We start from the raw sequence: 24828 nt of genomic DNA, 5'->3' as shown, positions 1-24828 counted from the left end.
CGTTGACGCAATTTTTTAAAGAAAACTCTTGTTTGGCAAGGCAACTCAACTCATAGAAGCAGAAATTACACTCACATTACACTTGAATCAAACAATGATGTAATTACAGTCACATTACACTTGAATCAAACAATGCTGTAATCAAACAATGCTGTAATTATAATCAGACAATGCTGAATCAAACACTTGAATCAACTCAACTCATAGAAGCAGAAATTACACTCACATACTATAACAGTGCGTGCGTAGGTTTTCACTTTTAACTTTTAACTAACAATAAGAAAAAAAAATACATACTATAACTTATGTAACTCAGGTCGGGTCAGGTCGGGCCCCTTCAAACCCGGCTTGACCCGAGATTCATGCGGGCTTTTGGATGCTCAACCCGGCTCGACCCGAAACCCGAGAAACCCGAACCCAACCCAGGCTATTTTCGGGTCGGGTCGATGCGGGTCGGGTAAAACCTGGCTCGAGTTGCAGCCCTAATTTAGATGATCAACCTATCGCTATTTCAAAAAAATAAAAATAAAAATGATCAACCTTTCATCCACATAGAAATATAATATCGCACCATTGTGCTCATTAAATTTACTCTACAGACTCATCAGATTCATTAATAATGATTCTATTAGACAACATCACACTCAATTTTTTATGCCATTGTTCCTTGCCCTATTTTATACTAGACTATATAATGACTTAATCAATTTGCACGCATTGTTTTATTTGTCTTTGAGGGGTTCACTGTTTAAAAATATAGTTTTAACATCTATTTAATGTATCCAAGCTATATACAGTTTTAACATCTCAGGATGTGCATTGACAAAATCCAAAAGCCGTGCTCGGAACACCTTCGCCAAAATTGAATAACCATCAAGATTTTTCTTTCCATTATTTTTTAATGCATCAAGTTTCAAGGTAACTTGAAGATCTGGCTTCATACAAAGCGTCCTCTCATCGTGCACAAGGATCTTCTTTATACAAATGGCCTCGGGCAAAATGAACTTCAATTGTGCCAAATGACCATAAGAAAACCTCCTAAATACTCAAAAAAAGCTTAGTATATATTGTATGTTAACGTAAGCATTTAGGGACCTGTTGGAAATATTACACGAAAAGGTGCAAATTAAGTGATAATAGGTAAACTACAAAACAAATTAAAAAAAAGAGATATTAAATGCCTAATAAAATTTTCCTGGTAAGATAAAAAGATACCTATCAGTTAAAGTTTCAATCTTTGGAGAAATGTTTGAAAATGTTGTGGTTGCTCCTTTCAACTGAGTCAGCCTAATTGAACTCTGCAACCTGTCAAAGAACTCTCCCAACAGCTCATACCTAATCATCCAAGCAAATATTAAAATTTCAGGACATAATCAACCTGGTAAAATTAACAGAATTTTATAAGCATTGCTCCAATATAGAACAAAATTAAACACTTTCCAAACTTATGTTGACAACCCACAATCATATTTTATCAATAAAGAAAATATCTAAAAATGCCAAAGTCAAAATAAAGAGTGAAATATAAGAGTTCCAGCAAATTATAGTGTTAGCATTAGTTCTGTAAATATACTTTGGACACTGAACTCTGAACTCTGAACTCAAGCTCATGGATCTTCTGATGACATAGAACAGTGCAAAAATCCCCAAAAGAAACAAAAATGAAGAGCAGAGCAGATCTGGACTGACTACATAATCTCCATACTTTTTTGTTCTAACCATCTTCTAAAGGCTACTGATCTGGTATTTAAGATCGCGTAATCAACATTAATGATGATGAACCCAGATGGGTTAATTGCTTCAAACCAGAAACCTAATAATTTTTAAGAACATCAGGACAACAAAAAATATCACCATAATATTTATACAAAAACAACAAAAAAATAGAAGGATATAACAATTGACTATTACATAAAATGCATTTCAATTTTCAAGGCCCAAAACCTAAAAAATGCCCATAAATAACAAAAAGGAAAAGCAATATGAATAGAATGAATTTCCCCAAATAGAAATCTGGAAAATGCAGAAAAAAACTCTAGAAAATAGAATAAAAAATCAATTTATTTTATTGAATCACATCCAAATGCCAGATAAGTTTATAACAATATTAAATAACTCCAAAAAAGGGGGATAAAACTTACTTTTCAAGGAGCTTGAGATTGGATTTATCCTTTGAGGCCTTGCGAAAGCTCGAACTGATATGGGTCTGATCCCCGGATAAGAGATCTGTGCTTGATTTGAAACTATCTTGGTGATCAGAAGAACCTTTTTGTGATTTTTCAAGCTCTTGAGCCATCATCTTTACTTCCTTCAAAGAAAGGGCTACACCGCGGTTTCGACTCCGCTATGGGAGATGAATTAGCTTTTTGGGGGTTTTCAAGCTCCATGGTTCTTGATATAATAGTTTGATTTTGTCAAAGAGCAGATTTCAAGCTTGATTGGGTACTGAGTGAGGTAGAAGAGATTGTGTTCTCGGGTCCTAGTGGGTGTGAAGGAGAGGAGGGATTTATTTTGGATTCCATGGAGAGAGAGACAGAGAGAGAGAGAGAGAGAGAGAGAGAAATGAGAGAGATGGAAGGGTAAAGTAGACGTTGCTTGGCGGGAGTTTTTTGGCGGGAAGGGTGAGTTTGCTAACGAATGCATGTGGGTAAATACATACCTCCTCCTTAGGGTTCTCAGAGCCGTTGATCTTGGACATTCTGTGTGTGATGGGAATAGTTAAAAAAATCCCTAACAATTATTAACTTTTTGGGCCATGCCACGGCCGTACGATCACATGTGCGGCCCAGATTAGAAAGGCTTATAACCGGGTGATTGGGTTATCTGGTAAGCCATCTTATCTCTTCTCCTAATCTAATCTTTAGGGCTGATGATCACGAAAATCCAGTCCTCTCTCGCAATTCTACTGGTTCCTCCAATGGTCTCTTGCTTCGCAAAAAAGTTCCACCCTCAGGCATCCATGGTCACGGCTGATTAAAACTACAGCCGCAATCCACCTACATGAATTCTTTGAACACAGACCAAAGAGTAAAAATCAAATTCTCTTGACTCTAAGAGCAGGTCTAGCTACCATGAATTTTTCCTGGAATATTAGCTTACCCAATGGTGAGGAAGGATGGGAGTAACAATCAAATCTTCTTGACTCAAAGGGCAGCTTTGTCTACCCTGAATATTTTTCCCTGGAATATTAACTTGACTAATTCTAGTTTCAATTGTTATCTATGTCCCTTGATTTATCTTTAAAAAAAATTGCATAAATGTCTTCTATGAATCAATTACAGGCAGTCACATTAAAGAGATATCCAGCCCAACTTTCACTTACAACATGGATGAGCTTTGTTGGGGGTGCACAATCAGCTGTATTTGCAGTGTGCGTAGAGCATGAACCAGCAAAATGGATCATTGGATTCAATATTGACCTCTGGAGTATCATATACTCTGTGAGTAGACCTTGCTTTCTTTCTTTTATTTCATATAATCTAAATCCTTAGGCCCTGTTTGGATTGTAATAAAAACATTTATGGTGGAAAATTTTTCTTAGGATTTTTTTTTTCTTTTCTACAATTTAGAGGGAAATGATATGATTATGATATATTCTTATTATAAATTGAAGGTCCCTCTGGTTGGTTCGAGTCATCTTCTTTTGTGTGTAAAAAAGTAGTAAAATTTAGAATATTTTTCTTTCCAAATTTTCCAGAAAATTCCTGCAATCCGAAAGGGGCCTTATTATGAAATAAAAAGTTGAGTTTTCATGGAATTCTGACCCTTGGATGATGTTTTGTAGGGAGTGGTATGCTCTGGTCTGATCATCTTCATTCAACTGTGGTGCACAGAAGTAAAGGGCCTGTTTTTGTGACCATGTTTAACCCCTTTTCAACAATATTGGTAGCATTCCATGCATTAGTAGCCATCGGATTACCAAAGTTGTTAGCCAGCCCCATTCTTCCCATCCGTTTCTTCTGCAAAATGGATGGTCGGGATGAAAATGGCTCATGGTTTACGTGCGAGATGCAAAATTTAATTGATCGGACGGTCTTGATGACAACAACAACCCATCTACAATGCGCCCCATTAGGTTATTTATTCCAATCACACCGTACATGGTTCACGATGAACGGTTAATATTTGGGCAGATTACCAACATTGGTAGTTTACTTAAAAACTACATGGCTTGGATCATGTTCTAAGGGTTTGCTTTTGTCTGGTTTTGTTTAGCATTGTGGGAGGTGTAATTGTCATCATGGGTCTTTACATGGTGCTTTGGGGCAAAGAAGGGGACCAACAAGGCCACATCCAATCTCAAGATTTATCTTACTCTACTTGTGAAGAACAAAAGAAGGGAAGCCTAGAAGCCAAAGATACAGGTATTTTTCTAGGAGAAAAGGGAGACACCTTAAAGGCTGTGCCTTAGAGATCTAATGCTTCCTATGCTATCAAAAAGTTCACAATAATATGTTTTTACAAGGGCGTGACATGAACATTTCACTAAGAGATGAATCTGCCTTGATGTCTCTATTCCAAGCATTTGCAAACTGACCAAGAACTTTTGTTCATTCATCTTGTCTTAGCAACTAAGTTTTATTCTTGTCTGTTGGGTTAATTTTTCAGTTGTTTGATCTATTTTATAACTGATGAAGAATTATTTGGTCTTGAAGGAGCATGCCAAATTATAATGGTGCCAAGTCACATCATGCGACACCGTCATGAGAAGATCAATGTATTATGTGACCAAATTGTAAAACTTTAATTTGATCTAACCGTTTAGATATAAATATAATACCATCAGGATTTATAACAATCAACACTGTTGAGACAAACCTTGGTATGCCATCAAAGGCACTCAAAGTTTTGGTTTTTTTCTGTTGCTGCGAGACGATATCTTCCATTACTTCTCTCTTTCCTTTGATCCTTGCAATGGGACTAGGTCTCTTCTGTTGCATATGGTAGTGGAGGACAATCCCTTATATGATCAGATCTCTCAGAGTAATTTCCATCATGATCACTGATAGATTAAGCCATGTTGTCCTAGATTTAGGGTACACCTAATGTAATTAGGCATACATAATCGCCTCCTTAATCTGGTTTATATGACAATTTTGCATTGGCAATCTCAACAATCTAAACTACTCATGCGGCCGTAATCAATGAAAGCCACAAATTCTTACATTCTCCCACTTGGGTAATCATTAATTATGAAGTTGAAACCTTAGAACTTTTTCAGATTGGATTATTGTTAGAGTATGCAGCAATGATAATATTTATGTAATAAATCTTTAATTATTTGATTGATTTCACGACAATTATTGGGCAGTTAAAAGGAACATGTAGTGTACTTAATCATTGAAGACATATTTTTCCTAGGTAATAATATAAAAGTATCAACCCCAAGGATTCAAATACGCTAAGGGGCAGGTACATAAGATATGATATTCCAGTTCTTTGTAAATCTAAAAAGTTTGCCGAACTTTTAGCCAATATCAGCCATTCTTGAACACTCAGTCTACCTAGAAAACTCATGTTTCAATCTTCATAATAAGCTTGGAGCCATGCAGGGCTTAAAAGTTACCGAAGAAAGACTACTCCTTTACTAGATGGATGATTTTCCTCAACCAAGGAACAGTTTCCATGTATACAGGAGGCATCCATTTTTGTGTGGCATTTGAGGCTAGGGTATACAATGGTGCATACAATTGGCCATTTGATTTTTACAGGGCAATGTCTTGTTTAGGTAACTCATAAGACTTCCTCTATAGTCATTTAGACTAAGAGATTATTCATTCCATGCTGCATGAGCCTAAACTACATGATTCTCCTGGCCTGTATGAGTGTATAAACTGTGCACAAGCAAACCCTCAAACAAAAAAAAAAGGAGGATTGGGCCTCTTCAACAAGTTTCAATCCCAGCTTGTCTGATTTTAATTCAATTTGCGTACGTCATTTGATGCATTCAAATGTATGGGCTCCAACCCCTCCACGGATATCATTTGGGAAATGATATCAGTACAACTATGTTATGATAATTGCAAAAACCCTGCTTGTCTTTTCTTTTTAATTGGCCTGTGAGAGCTAACCTTTGACAGCTCTTCAAGTAATATTGAGTTAATGCAAATATCAAAACATGGTTGTGCTGATATCATTTCCCTTCATTTATTGGCGACTCATAGTTTTTTCTAGATTTGATTATACATGCATATACACATGAGATGTAATACAGTATTTCCCTTTGATGATAATGTTTTTGGACCATAAATATAGGGAAATGATATTTACGCCCCTTTCATCACCAGGGACACCCATTTGCCAGTGTACTTTGCAATCAAAGCCACTGACATAAAGTACATCATCTCCCTTTTTGCCATTGATACACTGACGTTGGGTGTCCCTGGTGATCAAAAGGGGCGTAAATATCACTTCCCTAAATATAAGGTATAACTTTATACACTGAAATTTCACAAAGGGGGTCAAATCAAATGAAGGTGGTGAGGAGATTTGAATTTAGGATCAGAAAGAAAATGGAAATTCCTTCTCAAATCTGGAATTTTAAGGTCATGCCTGGGGTTTTCTTAAAAATGTGCATAAATTCAGCAAAAAGTTATCTATCAAAAAAACAATCAGCAAAATATGCTGGAATTCAATAAAGATCAGTTCTAATACTAAATTTGATGTGGAATTTTGAGGTTCTGCTTCTGAATTTATAAAATCGGATCAGAGACGCTATTTATAACAGTTTGAGTAGAAATTGTACACAAAAACAGATCAAAACAGTCCTAAAATCAATATGTTCTTGGAATTTGCAGAAAATATCCAGAAAATGCAGAAAATAGGCTAAAATTGAAGTAAAACATAAGTTGAGCAAAAACAGAGATGAATTGATTCTTTATTGAATTTCAATGAAGATAACAATAAAAGGAAACTTAGCTCGGTCTAAAGCTCAAAACTGAGAAGTAGATAAAGTGGATGGCCTTCTTGAGTTGGAATTCCCTTCGAACAATCTTCAAGCACCTTTAACAAGTGATTTTTCTCTCCCAAAGCTTGAGCTCCAGCTCTTACAATTCAAATCTCTGCTAAAGTCCCCTAAAATTCAAAAGAACCCCTATTTATATGGGGTGACCAACACTAGACTCCCCACATTACAAGAATACCCTCACTACATCTCTCAATTACTTGAATGCCACTCCTCGCTCACTTATTACAAATACTAGTAAGAAACCCCCTGCAGTGCACGGGGCGAGAGAAAAAATTAATGGGAAATGATGAGAAGCATTAACAATTTTAGAATAGAAAAATTAAATAAGAAAAAATGGAAAACAAAGCCTCTATTAAAAATTTGAAAACGTGAAAAAGAAAAAGTTTCTTCAAAATCTAGTTCATGGGATGAAATTGTTCATAGTACAAACGTAAATAGCATTCAAGAAATAAACTTAGTTGATGTTTATACCTACTTAGCTGTGGGATTATACAATTTCTTAGTTGATGTTTATACCTGCTTAGCTGTGGGAGTATACAAAATCGAAAAAGGAATTCATCCATATAGATTAGTGACATATTATTGGAAGAAATAAACTTGTAATAATGCGCAATAATTTGGTGAGAGAGCCTATAGAAGCAGAGAGGAAAAGTAGATTGCAAAAAAATAATACATAATATGGTTTCATATAACATACGCCATCAAGCCCACCAGAGGGATCTCATCTGAACTAAAAAAGTAATAAATCATTAATTTTTTTAAAGAGGTAAATTTCAAAGAAGCTTAAAGTGGTGATATAAAGTTTTCATAATGGACCATACGAACCGAGAAATTTCATTAAAGGTTCTCTTAACGTACCCTGAAATCCTCTAGAAAGGATCACAATTGAGAAAACTTCCCATGGCGTAATTATAGGTCTAAAATTACATCGAAAAGGTGTCCCTTATTAAAAATAGTCCAAAAATTCAAACGGAGCTTCAACCGTTTACAATGCCCAAATTTGTGATGCATTAAAGAAAGTCTTTAACTGGTTATTGGACTCAAGATTAAACTTAAATTTCAGTCTGCTAAACAGTTTCAGATTCGCAATCAGTTCTCGAAATTCAAAACAAACAGTGTAAATGTAATTTTGAGTCCAATAATGATCAGTTTCTGACTCACAATCGGTTGTCAAAATTTAAAAACAATAGGGTAAATGTAATTTTGAGTCCCATAATCAGTTTGGAACTCACAATCTGTTCTGAATTCAAAAACAACATGGACTTAGTAGGAGCAGCCCCTCTTATCCATGTTGGAAAAACCCATATCAACTACAAAATTTCAACATAGGGCCTTTCAAGTTTCACAACCATTCCAATATCCAAAAATCTAAATAACAAAAGGAAAGAGAGACTGAAGGGAGAAAAATGAAAGAATGAGGTTCAATGTATTTAAAAGTCTACATTTGTGAAAATTATCACTAAGTTTTTAGCTTTGTTGTATTTGGTGTAGGTAATTACAAAGCGTAAAGCGTAAAACAGAGGAAGAAAGGTTGTTATCTAAATATGGAACTGCGGATCGAGTAACATAACAGTCACAGGAATGACACGAACTGAGCATATCTTACACATCTGAACTTTTAATTAGCTAATTTTTAAGGACAACATGATAGATGAAGAATTGAAAGCCTGAATTTGCAAGGGATATCTTGCCCAAGTGCTTCAAGCACAATAATTTTTCAGCTTTGTAATGAATCTCAATACCTTGAAAGAATCCTTCATAACTTTGCCTCTTCTTTCTGATTGATTTGGTACCTATTAATAGGTGTCGAGTGTCAGTTCAGTTTTTTGGTTTGTTTTTTCTTCTGGATTTTGCTTTGTCTTTATTTTATGTTTTTGTTTTGTTTTTTCGACAATAAACAAAAAGGAAAACCCCAAAAGTAAAGGTAGATAAAAGACGAACAGAAGGGACATTTCCCAAAAAAACTCTGAACTACCTCCTTTTTATTGTACATTGAGGGTGAAAATAGTTATCATCGGTCAATTGTACTGTGTAGAATTTGACATTCAAAAGATTTTCACATAAATAATTATGGTAAATCATATACATTTATGCAAACAAAACTGACAGAGAGAACTTATAGAAAAAAATACAGAGCATTGATGCTAGTGTAAAATGAAGTTTTGAAGCAACCGTATGCAGGAAATAGAAAGATAACTATAAGCATGAGTTACAATAAATACCTGAAACATTTGCCTGAAGAAAACAACAATTCCACCTAACAATGCAAATTATCACTAAGCGTTGTTTCTTCCAGTATCTCAAAGCTTTACCAATGCAAACACTAAGCTTCGTGGGTAATGGCAGAACCATCCGAAAAACAAAGAGAGGAAAATGATGGCTTGCCAAAAAAAGAAAGAAAAGTCCAAAGATGCCCAAGTTTGTGATGCATCAAAAATGTTCGTAGCTGATTATGGAACTCAAGATTAATCTTAAATTTGAGTCCACTAATCAGTTTCAGACTCAAATTTAGTGTAAATGTAATTTTGTGTCCAATAATAATCAGTTTCGAACTTACAATTGGTTCTCAAAATTCAAAACATCAAAATTCAAAACAAACAGGGTAAATGTAATTTTGAGTCCAATTATCAGTTTGGGACTCACAATCTGATCTGAATATTCAAAGCAGAAGGGCCTTAGTAGAAGCAATCCCTCTTAACCCTCAGTTCTAGTTTCCAGGGTTGTGGCAGTTAATAAATGTAGAAAAATTAGAGGCCCCATGAAGTGAAACAGAATATCAGACCAAAATTGGTTTCAGATATGAAAAGGCACAAAAACAAAGGCAACAAATCAGTCCCACTATGTAAATCCAGCTACAAAACAGGAATAACAATAAAAAGTAACATTTGCAAAGGCAAACTGAAAAGAATGAAATTATAGCCACCAAGATCCCAATTGCAAAAGCACTATTAACCTAGTTAATATACTACCATTCAGAAAAAAAAATTGACAAAGTGTGTAGGAGAACAATAAAAACATACCATTCTGAAACAACAAAGAAACATAAACATGGGAAGCTAAATAAGCATGTATGAGCACTAAAGACCTACATCAGGAAAGTAGGTTCTTCGGAAGGAAAAAAGGCCTGTAATACCTGGAAATTTCATATAGGGTTGTCAATACAACCAACAAAGGCATCCATTTTAGAAAAAAGAGATGGAAAAAAAATTGATTCTTGTACAAAGCATCATCAGAACCATGAGATCATCAAAGAAACTATCCCAAAGCAAAGCAACCAATATAAAGAAACATACATTAAAAATGCTTGAAGAATTCGGCAGAGGTTGAGACATGAATAATCGTGGAGAGAAGCAGAAAAATTCGAGGCATGCCTGAAACCCCAAAAAAAAAATTGAGAGATGGAGGCGAAAACCAAACAAAGGATCCAAACATATTCAAGGAAAGAAATTCTCCTAAAAACTCGTAGGATCAGAGAAAGAATTCTTGATCAACTACTTCAAAGCTCATAAAAAATATCATTCTCGATCTCACATAGATGCCATGCTCTTTCATAAAACCCCAAAATTTCCTATTACCATTAATCCATAAAAGTGGCTTTTTTTTTGGAAAATACCGAAGTTTAGGAAGAGAGGATTGCCGAAATAAGAAAAAATCCATGTTCACCGAAGTTGAGAGAGAGGATTGCCGAAATAAGAAGAACTCTATTATCGGAAGAGAGACATAAAGGGATAGAGATTTTAGGATGCTAGCCGAGGTTTTAGTATGTGTAGAGAGAGAATTCGTTCAATTAAGTTCGTCTAGAGTAGAGAGAAAGAGTTGGGCCGTGGAGAGACAGCGAGAGAGAGGCAGAGATAGAAAAACTTGCGTCAGGAAAACATAGAGAGAGGAACTTTCATGAAACTCTCTTCGAAATTTTTGGTATGGGCGAAAATCCAGGGATAACATTTGTTTGGGATTCTTGAAGTCTTTGAGTCTAGGTGCCACGTAGATCAAACGCTAGATGGGGGGACTGTCCACGCCATCGTGAACAGTAAAATCCCCATCCTGCAATATTATAATAGATATCCCCCCTACATGTGATGTAGCACCGTGAAGAAAAATTGAGGAAAGGGAGAGAAATAGACGAAAAGAGATTGAATTAGAAGAGAAGAAGACGAATAGAATAAATCTGGGAGAGAAGAAGAGAGGAAATTAGAGGGAGGAGAAGAAACCTGTAGAGGGGAGAAATATCAATCTTTATTCAATAATCATCAAAGTTTTCAATAAAGCTGTAAAGAGGCCTATAAATAGGCAATTAACAATCTAAAAGATATTAACCTACTAAAATAAGAATTCCTAAAAAACTAAACTTTCTAATTGTAAATAACATGGAAAATAAAAGCCTATAAAGTAAATAACATAGAAAATAAATGCCTAGAAATCCTAATGGGCAAATATGCCACTTATTGGCCTATTATCTGCATCAACATGTATGCCCTACAAGTATACGAATTTAACAAGAACTGGCCCTCTTACACTTTGGCCTAGACCCGGTCCTCATCAAAATCATACAAGACATTGTGGTTGAACAACTAGCTAGCCATGACAACTATTCAATCACAATACAAGAACCATGCTCTCTCCCATACCCTAACTACATATCCTTTGTTCCTTTCCCCCGAACTTCATCATGTTCCTTTCCCCTGAACTTTATCATTCCCCATTTCACTCGTTACAGTGGGACTCGAAACCCTTGTTCTCTTATAAAATCTTTAACCTTTAAGTGTTAATGTCTAACAAAACGAAGCCTTATTAATGCAACTTTTTCCCTAAAGTCTCAATGGCATAGCCTTCACTTGGTTCTCACAAATCCCAAGCCAATCTATTACCTCATTTCTACAACTGTCTCGTTCTTTTATTGAAAATTCCTCATATAACTTAGGCACTGAAATATATCTTGACGATCTCACCAACATGAAACATAAGTACGACGAAACATTTACATAATTTTACAACCGATGGAGAACTCTAGCCAATCAACTACCGGGACGATGGAGAACTCTAGCCAATCAACTACCGGGACACCACCATGAACCTTTCCTCATCTCCACGTTCCTTCGTGTTCTTGCACTAGAGATGATATTTCTGTTGTCTGTCTTATGTCCTACCTCATTTGACAAAGTAATTGATGTAGATCTGATGTACATTGGCTGAGCCTTGGCATGGCGTGAACATTGATCAGCTACCAAAATTTGGATAGGCATGGTTTAGAGATGAAGAACCTATGATTTGGCTTGGATAGGGAAGCTATGATGTGGATTAGTAGTAGCAGATGCATTTAATTGTGTATTTACATGTGTAAATGAGTAAGTGATGCAGATTTTATGCCTAAATAAGTGACATATTTGCCCATTAGGATTTATTTTCCATGTTATTTAGTTTTTAGGCTTTTATTTTCCATGATATTTGGAATTAGGAAGTTCAGTCTTTTAGGAATTCTTATTTTAGTAGATTTCTATCTTTAAGGTTGTTAATTGCCTATTTATAGACCTTTTTACAGTTTTATTGTAAAATTTTGATGATTATTGATATTGAATAAAGATTCTTCTCCCTTTAATTCTTGTTTTCTTCTTCTCTCTTCTGATTTCTTCTCTTCTCTCCCTAAATTCGTCTCTTCTTCAGGTTATTTTCGTCTCTTCTTCTCATATTCTTCTAATTCTATCCTCTTATTTAGGCCTAAAATCTGCATCAGTAAGTGAGCCATAAGTATAGGTGTGTGGATCACTAATGTGTCGGCCGCTTAAAGGGGCTGAAATGTCTATAAATAAGGGATGGGATAGAGTTTAGGGGAGTTTTGAAAATGTAATTTTTGGAGAGTTTGGAGTTTGTAGTGGGCTTAGAGATGTTCTAAGAAAGGAGATGGAGGTTTCATCCGTTAGAGATTTGCACCGTCATGGAGTGATGTGCATTTCCTCTTCGGATCGCCTGTTCATCTTGTCGAGTGCAAGATCCGGCACCTTTACGTGGGAAAATCTTGTCGAGTGCAAGATCACATGAAGTATGTAATTTTCTTTTCCTATCTTGGGAATTCTATCCAATTTTCTTTGCATTATCCTTCTTTACAGTTCTTAGATCATATGAATTCCTGTTTGAATCTTTAATTTCATCTTGTTTTTTATCCATAGTTTATTGAGAGAATAAATTTCCCGATCCGTATTTTAGACATTCCAATCCCTAAATTTCTTGCAAATCAGCCCTCTTTTCATGGGAATTTCCGCACATTTGTTGTAGATTTCAGATCTAAATCGGATCTGAATTTTTTCGTCATTTTCACCGCTTACCCTGCGTCAAAATGGTATCAAAGCAGTTGTGAGACAAGGCTTATCCGTATCACACTCTCTAAGCATGTCATACATGGGAGATGTAAATGAAAGTATATACTCGATAAAATCCCACCAAATGTCATCTAACACCTTCTCTTTCACAAACCTTGCTTTTTCAACATCATCCTGCTGATAGCAAGTCCATTTGTCACTAATCACTATTGCTTGAAGACCTTGCCTTAAGAGTTTAAATCTCTTAAGCATCACAATCACACTTGCAAATTGTGTCTCTGCAATGGAAAGCAACTTCAAACTATTAAACTCGTTGAAAATGACTAATCTCGTCGAATGATTTATGATGAAATTCTTGATAACCATAACATCTCCCGCAACATCCGAGATACAACTACATTCTTCATAGGCAACTTGATTTGTTTCAACATTCTTTGTTGCACAAATATTCTTCGAAGTAAGGTTGAGTGTGTGCAGCACACGCGAGGTCCAAAAAATGGAAGGAAATTGAGCTTCAACAAGTTGTCCGGCCACCTTGCAATTTGGAGCATTATCGGTAATTACTTGGACAGCATTATCATGCCCAACCTCATTAATTACCTCCTCCAAAAAGTTAGCAATGAAATATTTATCCTTTGTTTCCCCCAAACAATCTATCGCCTTAAGAAACATATGCTTACCTTCCGTTACCACCATGAAATTAATGAGAGGCCTCCTTTGTGACTCGCTCCATCTATCGCTAACAATGCTCACGCCTTTCTCCTTCCATGTATCTCCAATAGGTTGCAACAAACTATCAATATTACCCCTCTCTTTATAGTAGAGTTGTCTTTAGCAAGTTGTACCTCGGTGGCAAATAACCCGAAAGTGCATTATTGGCCGCAAAAGTGTATGAACTAGCGTAGTATTGGTTCATTGCTAGGTGAAATGGCAAGCCACCGGAGTAAAACATCCTAGCAATCTGGGCATGTAGTTGATCACGGGCCACCATGTTGAATGCCTTTACAATTGCACTCACACTTCCACTTGTCTTTCTCTTCTTTAAATCAAAACTTGGAGGGACAAACATACTTGTACAACCCAATTATCTACTACTAGATGGTTGCGGCAATGGCAATTTCTTGGGAGCATTTTGCCTCATGATCTCTTTAGCTTTTTCCTCAAACCTTTGCACTGTAACTAGATCACTCATTTTCACTTTAGGGCATGCTCTGATTCCTTGTCCGGCTACCTTTAACAAGTGAGCCCTAACCCTTGTGTATGAGCTCCTAAAACTCTTCTGACAATAATTGCATTGCCACTTCACATTCCATCCACCCTTAGGATCTCTAACAAATCTAGAGACATGCTTCCAGAAAGGCTTTGAGACATCTTCATCACTGGAAGGTGTATGTGCGGCACTTACACTAGCACCAGATGAAGATATTCTTAAATCTATTAAAAAACAAAAACAATTTTAGTACGCAAAGTAGCAAACCCAACAAAACAATGCAACAATTGAAACCTAAATAAGTTTTGGGTTTGGCCCTTTTGGGCTCTCAATCGATTGTCACGGACTCAAAAAAACAAGGCCTAAATGTAACATTGTGAGCCCCAAACAGATTAATGGACTCAAAACTTCACAATTTTGAATCCAATAATCAGTTTTGGGCTCTTAATCGGTTGTCACAATCTCAAACAAACAAGGCTTAAATCAATCGAAAAATCAAAAATAAACAAGGCCTAAATTAAATTAAAATATACAGGACCTAAATAAAGAGAGAGAGAGAGATACGGAGAGGGAGAGAGAGAGAGAGAGAGAGAGAGAGAGAGAGAAATAAAGAGAGACAAAAAGAGATAGAGAGACAGAGACAGTGCGAATAGAGAGACGGAGAGAGAGGATAGAGAGACAAACATAGAGAGGTGAGAGACAGTGAGTCCCCGGGAGAGAGAGGAGGCGAGAGAGTCCCAGAGAGAGGGGTGTTATCGTGAGAAGCCGGGGGTTAGGGGGACATTGTGGGGTTGTCGGGGGCCAGCCGGAGGGCAGGGGAGCTCGCAGGAGGGGAAAGAGCAGGGGTAGGGTTTTGGGAGAATGGGTTGGGGAGAGAGGTCAAGAGAGAGGAGGGAGATTTGGGATGGAAAAGAATAGTAGGTCTCTTTAGTTGTTTTTAAACCCCCCTCCCATATTTTCTAAACCCACCCCCGTTTTTTGTTTTTTAAAAAAATGGTTTAAAACGTGTCGGGTGTACTGGGGTACGCATCCCTAGCGCACCCCGACACACTTTTTTTGAAAACATAAAGGGGTGTGTATCTCTGTCTCTCTCTCTCTATCTCTATCTCTATCTTTTTCTCTCTCTATCACTCCCTATCTCTCTCTCTCTCTCTCTCTCTCTCTCTCTCTCTCTCTCTCTCTCTTCATTTAGGCCCTGTATATTTTATTTTAATTTAGACCCTGTTTATTTTAGATTTTTCAATTGATTTAGGCCTAGTTTGAGATTGAGTCCAAAAATCTGTTTGGGGCTCACAATGTTACATTTAGGCCTTGTTTGTTTGAGATTGTGACAATTGATTAAGAGCATAAAAGAGTCAGACCAAAACTTATTTAGGTTTTAATTGTTGCCTTGTTTTGTTGGGTATACTACTTTGCGTACTAAAATTGTTTTTATTTTTTAATAGATTTAAGAATGTCTTCATCAAGTGCTAGGGTCAATGCCGCACACAAACCTTCTAGTGATGAAGATGTCCCAAAGCCTTTATGGAAGCATGTGTCTAGATTTGATAGAGATCCTAAGGGTGGAGGGAATATTAAGTTGCAATGCAATTATTGTCAGAAGAGTTTTAGTAGCTCAAACACAAGGGTTAGGGCTCACTTGTTAAAGATAGCCGGACAAGGAATCAGAGCATGTCCTAAAGTGAAAACGAGTGATCTAGTTACAGCGCAAAGGTTGGAGGAAAAAACTAAAGAGATTATGAGGTAAAATGCTCCCACGAAAGTGCCATTGCCGCAACCATCTAGAGAATGTATGACATGCTTAGAGAATGTGACACAGATAAGCCTTGTCTTCATTTGGTTTATAATATGTGGGACACAATTATTGAGAAAGTGAAGACGGCAATATATAGGCAAGAAAGAAAGACGAAAGAAGAGTCGTCTAGCTTTTATTATGAAGTGGTGCATGAAATTCGTTTTGATCGTTGGAATACAAGCAACACTCAACTTCATTACTTGGCACATTAATTGAATCCAAGTTAGGTAACTTTAAAATTTATTTGGATTAGTAGCTATGTTTATTTTTTACTTTTTAACTTGAAACTAAATTATTTTTTTTCAATTCTTAAAGGTATTATAGAGAAGAATGGCTTACTGCAGGTTCAAATCGAGTTCCTCCACATAGGGATATGGAGATTCATACAGAGAGGGTAAAGTGCCTCAAAAGGTACTTTCCCAATTCAGCGATCGCACGAAGGCTGATGTGGAGTTTGCTCACTTCTCTATGAAGTCTGAATTATTCAATGGCATTGATTCAATCAATGACCGAGCTACTTTAGAGCCTCATGATTGGTGGGTTGTCCATGGTACATGTGCTCCTATGCTTCAAATCTAGCTTTGAAGCTTCTTCGTCTTGTGCCGAGAATAATTGGAGCACTTACTCATTTGTGCATTCCCTGAAGAGGAACAAGATAACTTCACAATGAGCACAAGACTTGGTTTTTGTTCATATCAATCTTTGTCTTCTATCAAGACGATCTCCGCAATATAAACAGGGAGAGACAAAGATGTGGGACATAGGTGATGATTCATTTGATTCTTTTGAGGATGTTGGGGTGCTTGAAGTTACTAGTCTCTTTAATTGGATGAGCGGGAGTTGGAGGCCATTGTTTTTATAGATGATGTAGAGGAAGATATTGGAGATGAGGCGACGAACGTTGTCTCTAATGAATGATGCGATCATGTACTTGGAACTTATGAAATATGAAATAATATTAGATTTTGCCATTTTGGTGATGTTATTGTTATTTGATTGTTCTCCAATTGTTTTTTATAATTGTTATAAATATATAATAAAATATTAAAATATATAATAAAATATTTAAAAGGAAGACCGAGGTGGTCCACCCAAAGTACAGAAAAAGACAGATAAATACAAAGAAAAATAAGAAAGAAGAAACGAATCACGGTCAAGGGGGAACGAAGTCAACAACTCCAAACCCAACTTCCCCACACCATCTCTGGCAAGCCTATCCGCCACACTATTGGCAGATCTGTGGATTGCTTCAAGACAATACACGACCCAAACACGAGATCAAACATCTCGTCAAAAAAGGAAGCAAATCTCCATGGGGGGCAGCCAAGCCACAAAGCCATCCGATCACATAATTTGAGTCACCCTCCACTATCACCTTGTCCAAACAAGCCCGATCAAGAAATTTGATACCTCATAAACAGCCCTAGCTTCTGCCTCGCTAGCATCAGCGATCCCAAGAGGACTAGAGAAAGCCTAAAGAGCAATGCCGGAAGAGTCAAAGACCACCTATACCGGCAGAACAAAGATGGGCCATCAAAGTTGAGCTTGAGCAACCCAGGGGGGCTCCTAATCTTGAACGATGTGAGGGTGCCTTTCCACGCTGGCACAACCCTCTTGCCAACCCTCCGACAGATCAAAGGCCGACACAAAACGGAATGAGGAGAAACTTCGCAACCAGGCAATAGACAGTGCTATCACTTTAATGAATAAAAAAAGGGTGATTTAGCCACTCCGTCAAAAACTCTAGCATTCCTTTCTTTTCAGATGACCCACAAATTAGCAAGAAAGCAAATAAATCAAAGCACCTAGCCTTTATTTTTCCAACGGACTACCTCCCATTCCAAAAGAAGATAATAACGGGTAGACGAGAAAACCCAATGAATACCAAACCCGGAAAGAATACGGCTCCATACTTCAATGGCCACTCTACAATGAATAAATAAATGATCAATCGATTCCCCAGCTTCAAGACAAAGCGAGCAATGGTCTGCAAGCCACATCCTTATTTTCGAAGGAAATTAATCGTTTGAATCTGCCCTACGACACGCGGCCCAACCAAAGGTACAAACTCTAAGCGAGGCTTTGATACTCCAAATTTTAGCTGCAATGGAAGGAAAAAAAAAACAGAGCACAAGGTGGGAGTAGAATGATTTGACAGAAAAACACTCCACAAGATTCCCAGATCCATACCCTTTTGTCCACCCCAGACAATTTAATATAGCACCCACTTCCAGAAATCTAGACACCGATTCCAGTTCCCTATCAAATAAATTTCTTATAAAACCCAGCCGCCAGTTCACACGACCCTCATAGCGCACAAAGTAGTCTTTCACAAGAGAATCCTTAGTAGAGGCGACCTCAAACAATTTGGGGAAAGAAACACAAGTGGAAATTATGGAAATTAGACCTTCGGCCAATAATTCGGAGCAAACATCCAGGATTTATGAAAATTAGACCTTCGGTCAATAATCAAATCATAGCATCTAAGAGAAACCTTCAAATTCAAAACCTAAAGGATCTGGGGAGCAACAAAAAGAAGAGTATCATCTGCAAATTGGAGACGGGATACCTCCACCCTGTTATGACCAATTTTGAAACATTCAAATAAGCCAGCATTTCTTCCTCTTACAAAAAGACAGGTCAAGGTCTCGATAGCAATGACATAAAAAGGGGAGAGTGCATCTCCTTGACACAACCCCGCGAACATTTGAAAAAACCCCTAGGGAGCCGTTGATGAGAATAGAAAACCAAGCTGATGATACACAACTTCTTTTCCATCCTCTCCACCGATCCAAAACCCATCCTCTCAAGGAGATAATCTAGGCATGCCCACTCCACCCTATCATAAGCTTTTTCCATATCTAGCTTGCACACAATACCCCCAGTGATGGCTTTAGACAGAAAATCCACTGCCTCATTAACTATCAGAGAGCAATCCAAAATTTGCCTTTGACTGACAAAGGCACACTGACTATCAAAAATAATCATAAGGAGGACCGGCTTAAGACGTTTTGCCAAAACCTTTGTCAGAATTTTGTATAAGCAACCCACAAGGCTAATATGGCGGAAGTCTGACACCTTAGTAGCACCATTCACTTTAGAAATTAAGGCAATAAAAGTCGCACCAGTACCTCTATCTAAGTACACCCCTTCAAGAAACTCCCTGAAGAACTTCAAAATATCCTCCTTGACATAATGCCAGCAACTTTGAAAAAAAAAGCTAAACAAAAACCATCAAGGCCTGGAGCTCGATCTCTCCCAAGCGAACAGCTCGAATGGTTTCTCCAATGCTAAACTATCCTCCAGTCCCAACCTATCGAACTCCACATGATATGGGCACAGGGCGCACAATCCTTCTGAAGAGTAAAAACTTCGTAAAACCCCACAATTGATATAATGATTTCGAATTTACTGCTCACCAGTTAATAAAGGTACAAATATTAGAGGCTTCATGAAGAGAAACAGCACATCAGTCCAAAATTAGTTTCAGTCCAAATGCAGAAATATAAACATTTGATTTGCAATAAAAATGAGTTAAACAATTGGGATTAGCGAGAAAAATAAAAGATAATATACATTCGATGGACCTGACCATGAATCATGAAATTCTAGCATTGGGGACCATGAGCTCTGTTTTAGAAGCTGATGAGGTTGAAAATCTATCAAGAAACATGTGATTCAAGAGTAAGCATAGAGGTACAACTTGGGTTGGGTCAGATTTTGCTTTTGCTAAAAAAAGAATTGGAATCAACCCAAACCCAACCAGATTTTATAGTAAAATCTCAACACGAATTCCCAAACATCAATGTACTTCATAACTGACCTCAGCATCAAGTTAGATGCCTTTGGTGGAAACAGAAACAGAATCAATAGCATGGGGCAGCGGCAAAGCCTTTCTGTGAGTCTCATCCGATGATCCGCGTGCCTTTTTCTTTAGCTGTTCAAGAAGTCGGTGAGCTTCTCTGAACTCATCAATCGCATTTGGCCCATGGTTTCCCCACGCGTCAATTACTCGCTGCTGGAACTCCATTGCAAGGCCGTAGCTGCACCTCAAGACAGAGTATTAATCACATTACTCCCTCATAATGAAAAAGATTGGACAATTATAGAGCCGCATAGAGAACTTATTAGTACTTCCACATTGAGTCACTTAGATAGCTCACATGATATTATTAGGTTGAGTGTCCTGATGTCCTCTATTATTGATAGAACCCATGGTGTTTTGTGGGTGATGAAATATGGAAGGGGAGAAAGATTAATTCTTTAAATCAATTCAAAGAGTGCATTGAGTTACATGCATGCTGGAAATATAAAGAAAATACCTCGATGTCCTTCGCTTAGGGATATGGAAGAACATGAAGGTAATCTAAGATAAGAGAACCCAAGGAACAGTTGGAGAAACAAAATACTGGTGCATAAAATTTCCAAGATAATGAAAAAATAAACTCAATATATGTCTTCTTTTATATATAACAGAGAAATTTAAAAAGAATTAAAAAAAGTTACATAAGGCGATGAGCTTGCCCAGTTACAAACTCATGCCCCGATAGTCATTCGCTTGCCAAACTATCCACCATCACATATATGGAATAAGAAACATAAAAGTCTGTTAATATCCTACTTATTGACTCTAATGCCTGCCAGCCTCGAAGAACCTTCTCACTGTGTTCTTTTAGAAAAAAAAAAAAACCTACTCCTAACTGTCTTTATGCCCAAGCAATAGCATTGAATTAACCTTCTTCAAAGGACCGAAATGCTCTTTTCGAAAGATTGAAGGTCAATAAGAAGCTGTCTTCCCTTTGAATTGTTCAAATATTTAACACCAATTGGACTGGAGAGCACTTTAATGATATCATTTTTATTGACTTGCCACTGGAACTCTGACAAAATTCAACTTCATAAAAATTTTAACAGAGGTGGATTCCACTTAGTAGATACTCTCTTCTTCACATCACAATTGAAACTAGCTACTTCCGATTCCTATCAGGATCTGGAACTGTTGAGCCCCAAAAGTTCTATATAAAAATCGCTCACTTAAACTCAATCTCGAATGGGAAGGGTCAATACTTTAAACTGCGCACTTTAATGTAAAAATGACTGGAACTCATCAAAAAGGCTTTCAACTCTGTTTGAATAGACCCAACACATTTTGAAACATCATGAAAGGAAAATACTTGCCACCATACTATGTATAGAAACGTGTCTTGACAATGGATACACTTCTGTACACATGAGAAATCTACTGGCTAATCTTAACTTCTTTCTCTTGAGCATCACAAGTACTAATTTTGTTTCCCACACTTCTTCATTCTAAAATCTACAATCAACTTCTTTCTGTGGTGATCTACAGGGTACAAGTCAAGGCACGAGCATGTAGATTGAAGTTAATAAAACCCCAGATAGTAATCTTCCAGATCCAAACCCCTTTTGAATGAAAATTCTCTTGCAGCACCTGAGAATGAGTCGGAGACAGCGGGGAAGAACAATGTTGGGGGAGAGGAACTAGAAAGTAATGATAATATGGGGAATGGCATGGAGAATGAAAGGTTGGAATCTGCAAGCAATGGAAATATGGGGAAGGGATTGGAAAATGACAGGTTGGCTATAGTGTTGTGCACAGAAGACAAGGTGTTTCCGCTAGCATGGCAAGGCCCAGAAAAGGATTTGATTGAAATATTCGTGAAACACGGATTGTCAACAATTAAGATTTTGGGCATTGCATTCGCAGGCTTAGAGGAGAGTTTGAGGGGCCTATTTAATCAGGCAGAAGTCCGGGAGTTTCAAATGAGAGAAAAGTTGGATGGGTCCAGTTTGGAGGCAGCTAAGAAGATGCTAAGAGAATTGGCCCGGCTACAGTCAGAGGATAATTATGATGGATCAGGACAGAGTTGTTTGAAATGGAAAGGAGGAGGAAGTAGTAGTCATAGGGGGGAAAGTACTCGCCATTGCCATTCCCCATGAAGATTCTATCTTGGAATGTAACGGGCTGGGCTCCCTGGAAAAAAAAGGTCCATGTCAAAGAGATGGTTAGAAAACATAAATCAAGAATCATATGCATCCAAGAAAAGAAGATAGCAGCGTTGAATAGGGCAGACATCAAAGGTTGAGTTCGAAGTCACTGGGATTTTGCTTCCCTGTGTGCAATTGGGTGCTCTCTCTCTCTCTCCCTCTGTCTCTGTGTGTGTGTGTGTGTGTGGAGGGGGGGGGGTCGTCATCGGCAATTGAAGTCGATTCCACATAGTAGCCCCCTTCTATCGATTGTAAGGGCTTACCCACCGGGGCAGGATTTGATTCATAAACTTGTGGATAGAGTGGTTGGTTTGGGGCATCAGATGAGGGATTAGCTTCATTGAAGGGAGGAAAGACACCGATTATGGAAGGAGTCGGAGGAAGTGAGTGAGAGATCATTCAACCCCCGGTGCACTGGGGGGAGACTTCTATGAGTTCAATCGAGGTGAGTGCAAGGTGCAACAGATCCAGCCAGAACATGGTAGCTTTTGCAGATTCTATTACCCGACATGAGCTACTTGATTTGCCTCTGTTGGGGGCTCAATTCACTTGGGCTAGGAAAGCGAGTCGGAGTAGGATCGACCGCTCCCTTATATGTCCTTTCCATAGTTGCTAGAGTGGGAAGCGAATACGAGAAGCGATGCGGGAAGCGAGGGATTTAGAAATGAGAAAATGCGGGGAGAGAAAAGCGAAAAGCTCTAAAGAAACTAAAGAGAAAATATGTGGGAACTGGGAAGTGTCATTGAAAGTGTCATTGAAAGTCAACATGAAGCATGTAATAAGACTAATTGGAAGTGAACATGAAGTACATAGACTAGACTATAGTAGGTTAGGGAAGAATGATTAATATAGGTAAGGATTACAAGTTGACAAGAAGACTTTGTGATTATTTAGAATCGCAAGTTTTAGGAATTTACAATTTTTTTTTTTTTTTGAAAAGCGACATAGAATCTATTAATATAGAAGTTAGACGGGACCAGGAGTCCCATTCTACAATACAAAATATTAAGGAAGATTGGAACGGGCATACCCAAACCCAAAACAGTTTAAACCAACACCGTATAAATACGTTGAAGCAAAGACAATCCTGCTCAGACTTCATCCTGTTTTCTTTTAGCTATCCCCATACTTTTCGATACTGAAAGTAGGTTGGCTACCTCTCAGGCAAACCTGATGACCCTTCAGCCGAGCCTAAAAAAACCTGGAATATACTTTTCCAACACTGCCTCCAGTCTTACATGCTTGTAAAAGTAGAGCAAATCTACAGAGACGCGTAAGCAAAGGAACAGCTCACGTCAGGCTATAACTAAAGGCGAGTAACCACTGCTGAAGAGATAAATGCAAACATACTGCTGATAGACAAAAGTGTTACAAGAAATGTTATCCCTAAAATTCCACTCCATTCTTCCTCTTCAGACTAAAATTAGCCATCTATCTGCGTTTGGAACCAGCAGATTTTAGTACTAATAGAAGAATTCCACTTCCGAATCACATATGTCCCTAAAAAGACTCTAAAAAAGCCATAATATCTCACCCCTACCAAGAATTCCTTCTGTCCTTAAACAAGGATAACTATTTTCCCCCTCTTGGCCAATGATTGGGCTCATAGATGATTCATAATCTGCCTTAACCAAGAAGCTTATGTCAAAATGGAGCCAATTTTTTACTTACGACCCTTTACTATCGGTCCTTATGGTCAAGACCATCCTCTTCTATTCTTTCCTCCCTTTCCTTGGCATCCCTTTCTCGTATGGCACGATACATGTCTTTAGTTTTATCCAAATTTTCATCATAAGCAATTCCGAGGACATCCCCTATTCTTAGAAAATTACTGAACTTTTCCGGCTCTTGAGGCTCAGGAGATGTTAATATGTCACTAAGGCGTCTGCTTTTTCCATGGATATCCCCATCAGGTCCTCTCACCTCTTTGACGATGGGTTCAATTGTTTATTCATGTATATTTAATGTTTAGGTGTTTGGGAAAGATGCACTCAACTCAACAGAGCCTTTGTCCCAAACTAGTTGGGGTCAGCAAAATGAATCCTTTAAAAAAATTTCAAGAAGAAGGTGAAAAGAATCTACCCAGCTCTAATCCCATCTGTAGTTGGGTTCGTCTACATGGATCATTTTCTTCCATTCTATCCTATCAAAGGTCATGTTCTCTGTTATGTTCCTAGCTATCAAGTCTTTCCTCACTATTTCTACCCAAGTTGTTTTCGGTCTGCCCCTACCTCTTTTTACTAAAGCAATTTGGCACAAGTCGCCTCTTCTCACTGGAGCATCTAAAGGCCTATGTTGGATATGTCCAAACCATCTTAAGCGGTGCTCTCTCATCTTCTCCTCAATTGGTGCCACTCCCACCTTTTTACGAATGTCTTCATTTTTAATTCTATCTAACCTTGTGTGGACACACATCCATCTAAGCATTCGCATCTCCACTACACTCATCTTATGCACATGCTGCTTCTTGGTGGCCCAACATTCTGAGCCATACAGCATGGCTGGCCTCACAGCTGTCTTATAAAACTTTCCC

The 24828-nt window shown here is 37.8% G+C and overlaps 3 protein-coding genes and 1 long non-coding RNA gene across 9 annotated transcripts in view; 1 reads left to right on the top strand and 3 right to left on the bottom strand.

Moving 5' to 3' along the window:
• Positions 1-256: 256 nt before the first annotated feature.
• Positions 257-2777, bottom strand: LOC143850767 (CDT1-like protein a, chloroplastic). Of its 2 annotated transcripts, none has more exons than XM_077360017.1 (3): positions 2142-2777; positions 1216-1335; positions 257-1038 (listed from the first exon to the last, which is right to left on the bottom strand). In XM_077360017.1, exons 1-3 carry the CDS (start codon positions 2297-2299, stop codon positions 774-776), a joined length of 543 nt encoding a protein of 180 aa, XP_077216132.1. In that variant the 5' UTR covers positions 2300-2777; the 3' UTR covers positions 257-773. The 2 variants fall into 2 exon arrangements, with proteins under 2 accessions (XP_077216132.1, XP_077216133.1); XM_077360018.1 differs by having other exon boundaries at positions 860-1095; positions 2142-2707.
• LOC143850768 (uncharacterized) lies at positions 2424-4686 on the top strand. The gene is made up of 3 exons (XR_013236047.1): positions 2424-3105; positions 3282-3440; positions 3785-4686. It is a non-coding gene; the product is annotated as an uncharacterized LOC143850768 (long non-coding RNA).
• A 2162-nt stretch (positions 4687-6848) lies between these two features.
• Positions 6849-24828, bottom strand: part of LOC143849978 (protein KINESIN LIGHT CHAIN-RELATED 2-like) — a 39445-nt gene continuing 21465 nt past the window's right edge. Inside the window, exons 2-4 of one of the 5 annotated variants that reach the window (XR_013235919.1) lie at positions 20110-20329; positions 10261-10338; positions 6849-7213 (exon numbers count right to left, since the gene is read on the bottom strand). Coding sequence is in view for 3 of the 5 variants with exons in the window: in XM_077359304.1 (XP_077215419.1) it covers positions 20122-20329 (208 nt within the window). In the remaining 2 variants the exon portion in view is untranslated. Of the gene's footprint in view, positions 7214-8709; positions 8761-10260; positions 10339-19963; positions 20330-24828 lie in introns of those variants that run through there. The other 4 variants (XR_013235920.1, XM_077359304.1, XM_077359305.1 and 1 more) reach the window with 4 other exon arrangements.
• Positions 13294-14350, bottom strand: LOC143850661 (uncharacterized). Its single transcript, XM_077359885.1, has 2 exons — positions 14127-14350; positions 13294-14074 (listed from the first exon to the last, which is right to left on the bottom strand). The coding sequence occupies exons 1-2, from the start codon at positions 14348-14350 to the stop codon at positions 13294-13296; spliced, it is 1005 nt and encodes a 334-aa protein (XP_077216000.1).

This window comes from Tasmannia lanceolata, unplaced genomic scaffold (genome assembly GCF_043159265.1).
Source record: "Tasmannia lanceolata isolate RefF3 unplaced genomic scaffold, GAP_Taslan_0.1 ptg000018l, whole genome shotgun sequence".
Classification (NCBI taxonomy): Eukaryota; Viridiplantae; Streptophyta; class Magnoliopsida; order Canellales; family Winteraceae; genus Tasmannia; species Tasmannia lanceolata.
This window is presented reverse-complemented; position numbering and strand designations above follow the sequence as displayed.

Excerpts from the sequence above, each read along its gene's own strand:
- LOC143850661 (XM_077359885.1), bottom strand. The coding sequence starts at position 14,350 with ATGTTTGTCCCTCCAAGTTTTGATTTAAAGAAGAGAAAGACAAGTGGA. Across the intron at positions 14,075-14,126 it reads TCGGGTTATTTGCCACCGAG|TTTGTTGCAACCTATTGGAG; the intron begins GTACAACTTGCT and ends TAATATTGATAG.
- LOC143850767 (XM_077360017.1), bottom strand. The coding sequence starts at position 2,299 with ATGATGGCTCAAGAGCTTGAAAAATCACAAAAAGGTTCTTCTGATCAC. Across the intron at positions 1,336-2,141 it reads AATCTCAAGCTCCTTGAAAA|GTATGAGCTGTTGGGAGAGT; the intron begins GTAAGTTTTATC and ends TTGGATGATTAG. Across the intron at positions 1,039-1,215 it reads ATTGAAACTTTAACTGATAG|GAGGTTTTCTTATGGTCATT; the intron begins GTATCTTTTTAT and ends TTGAGTATTTAG.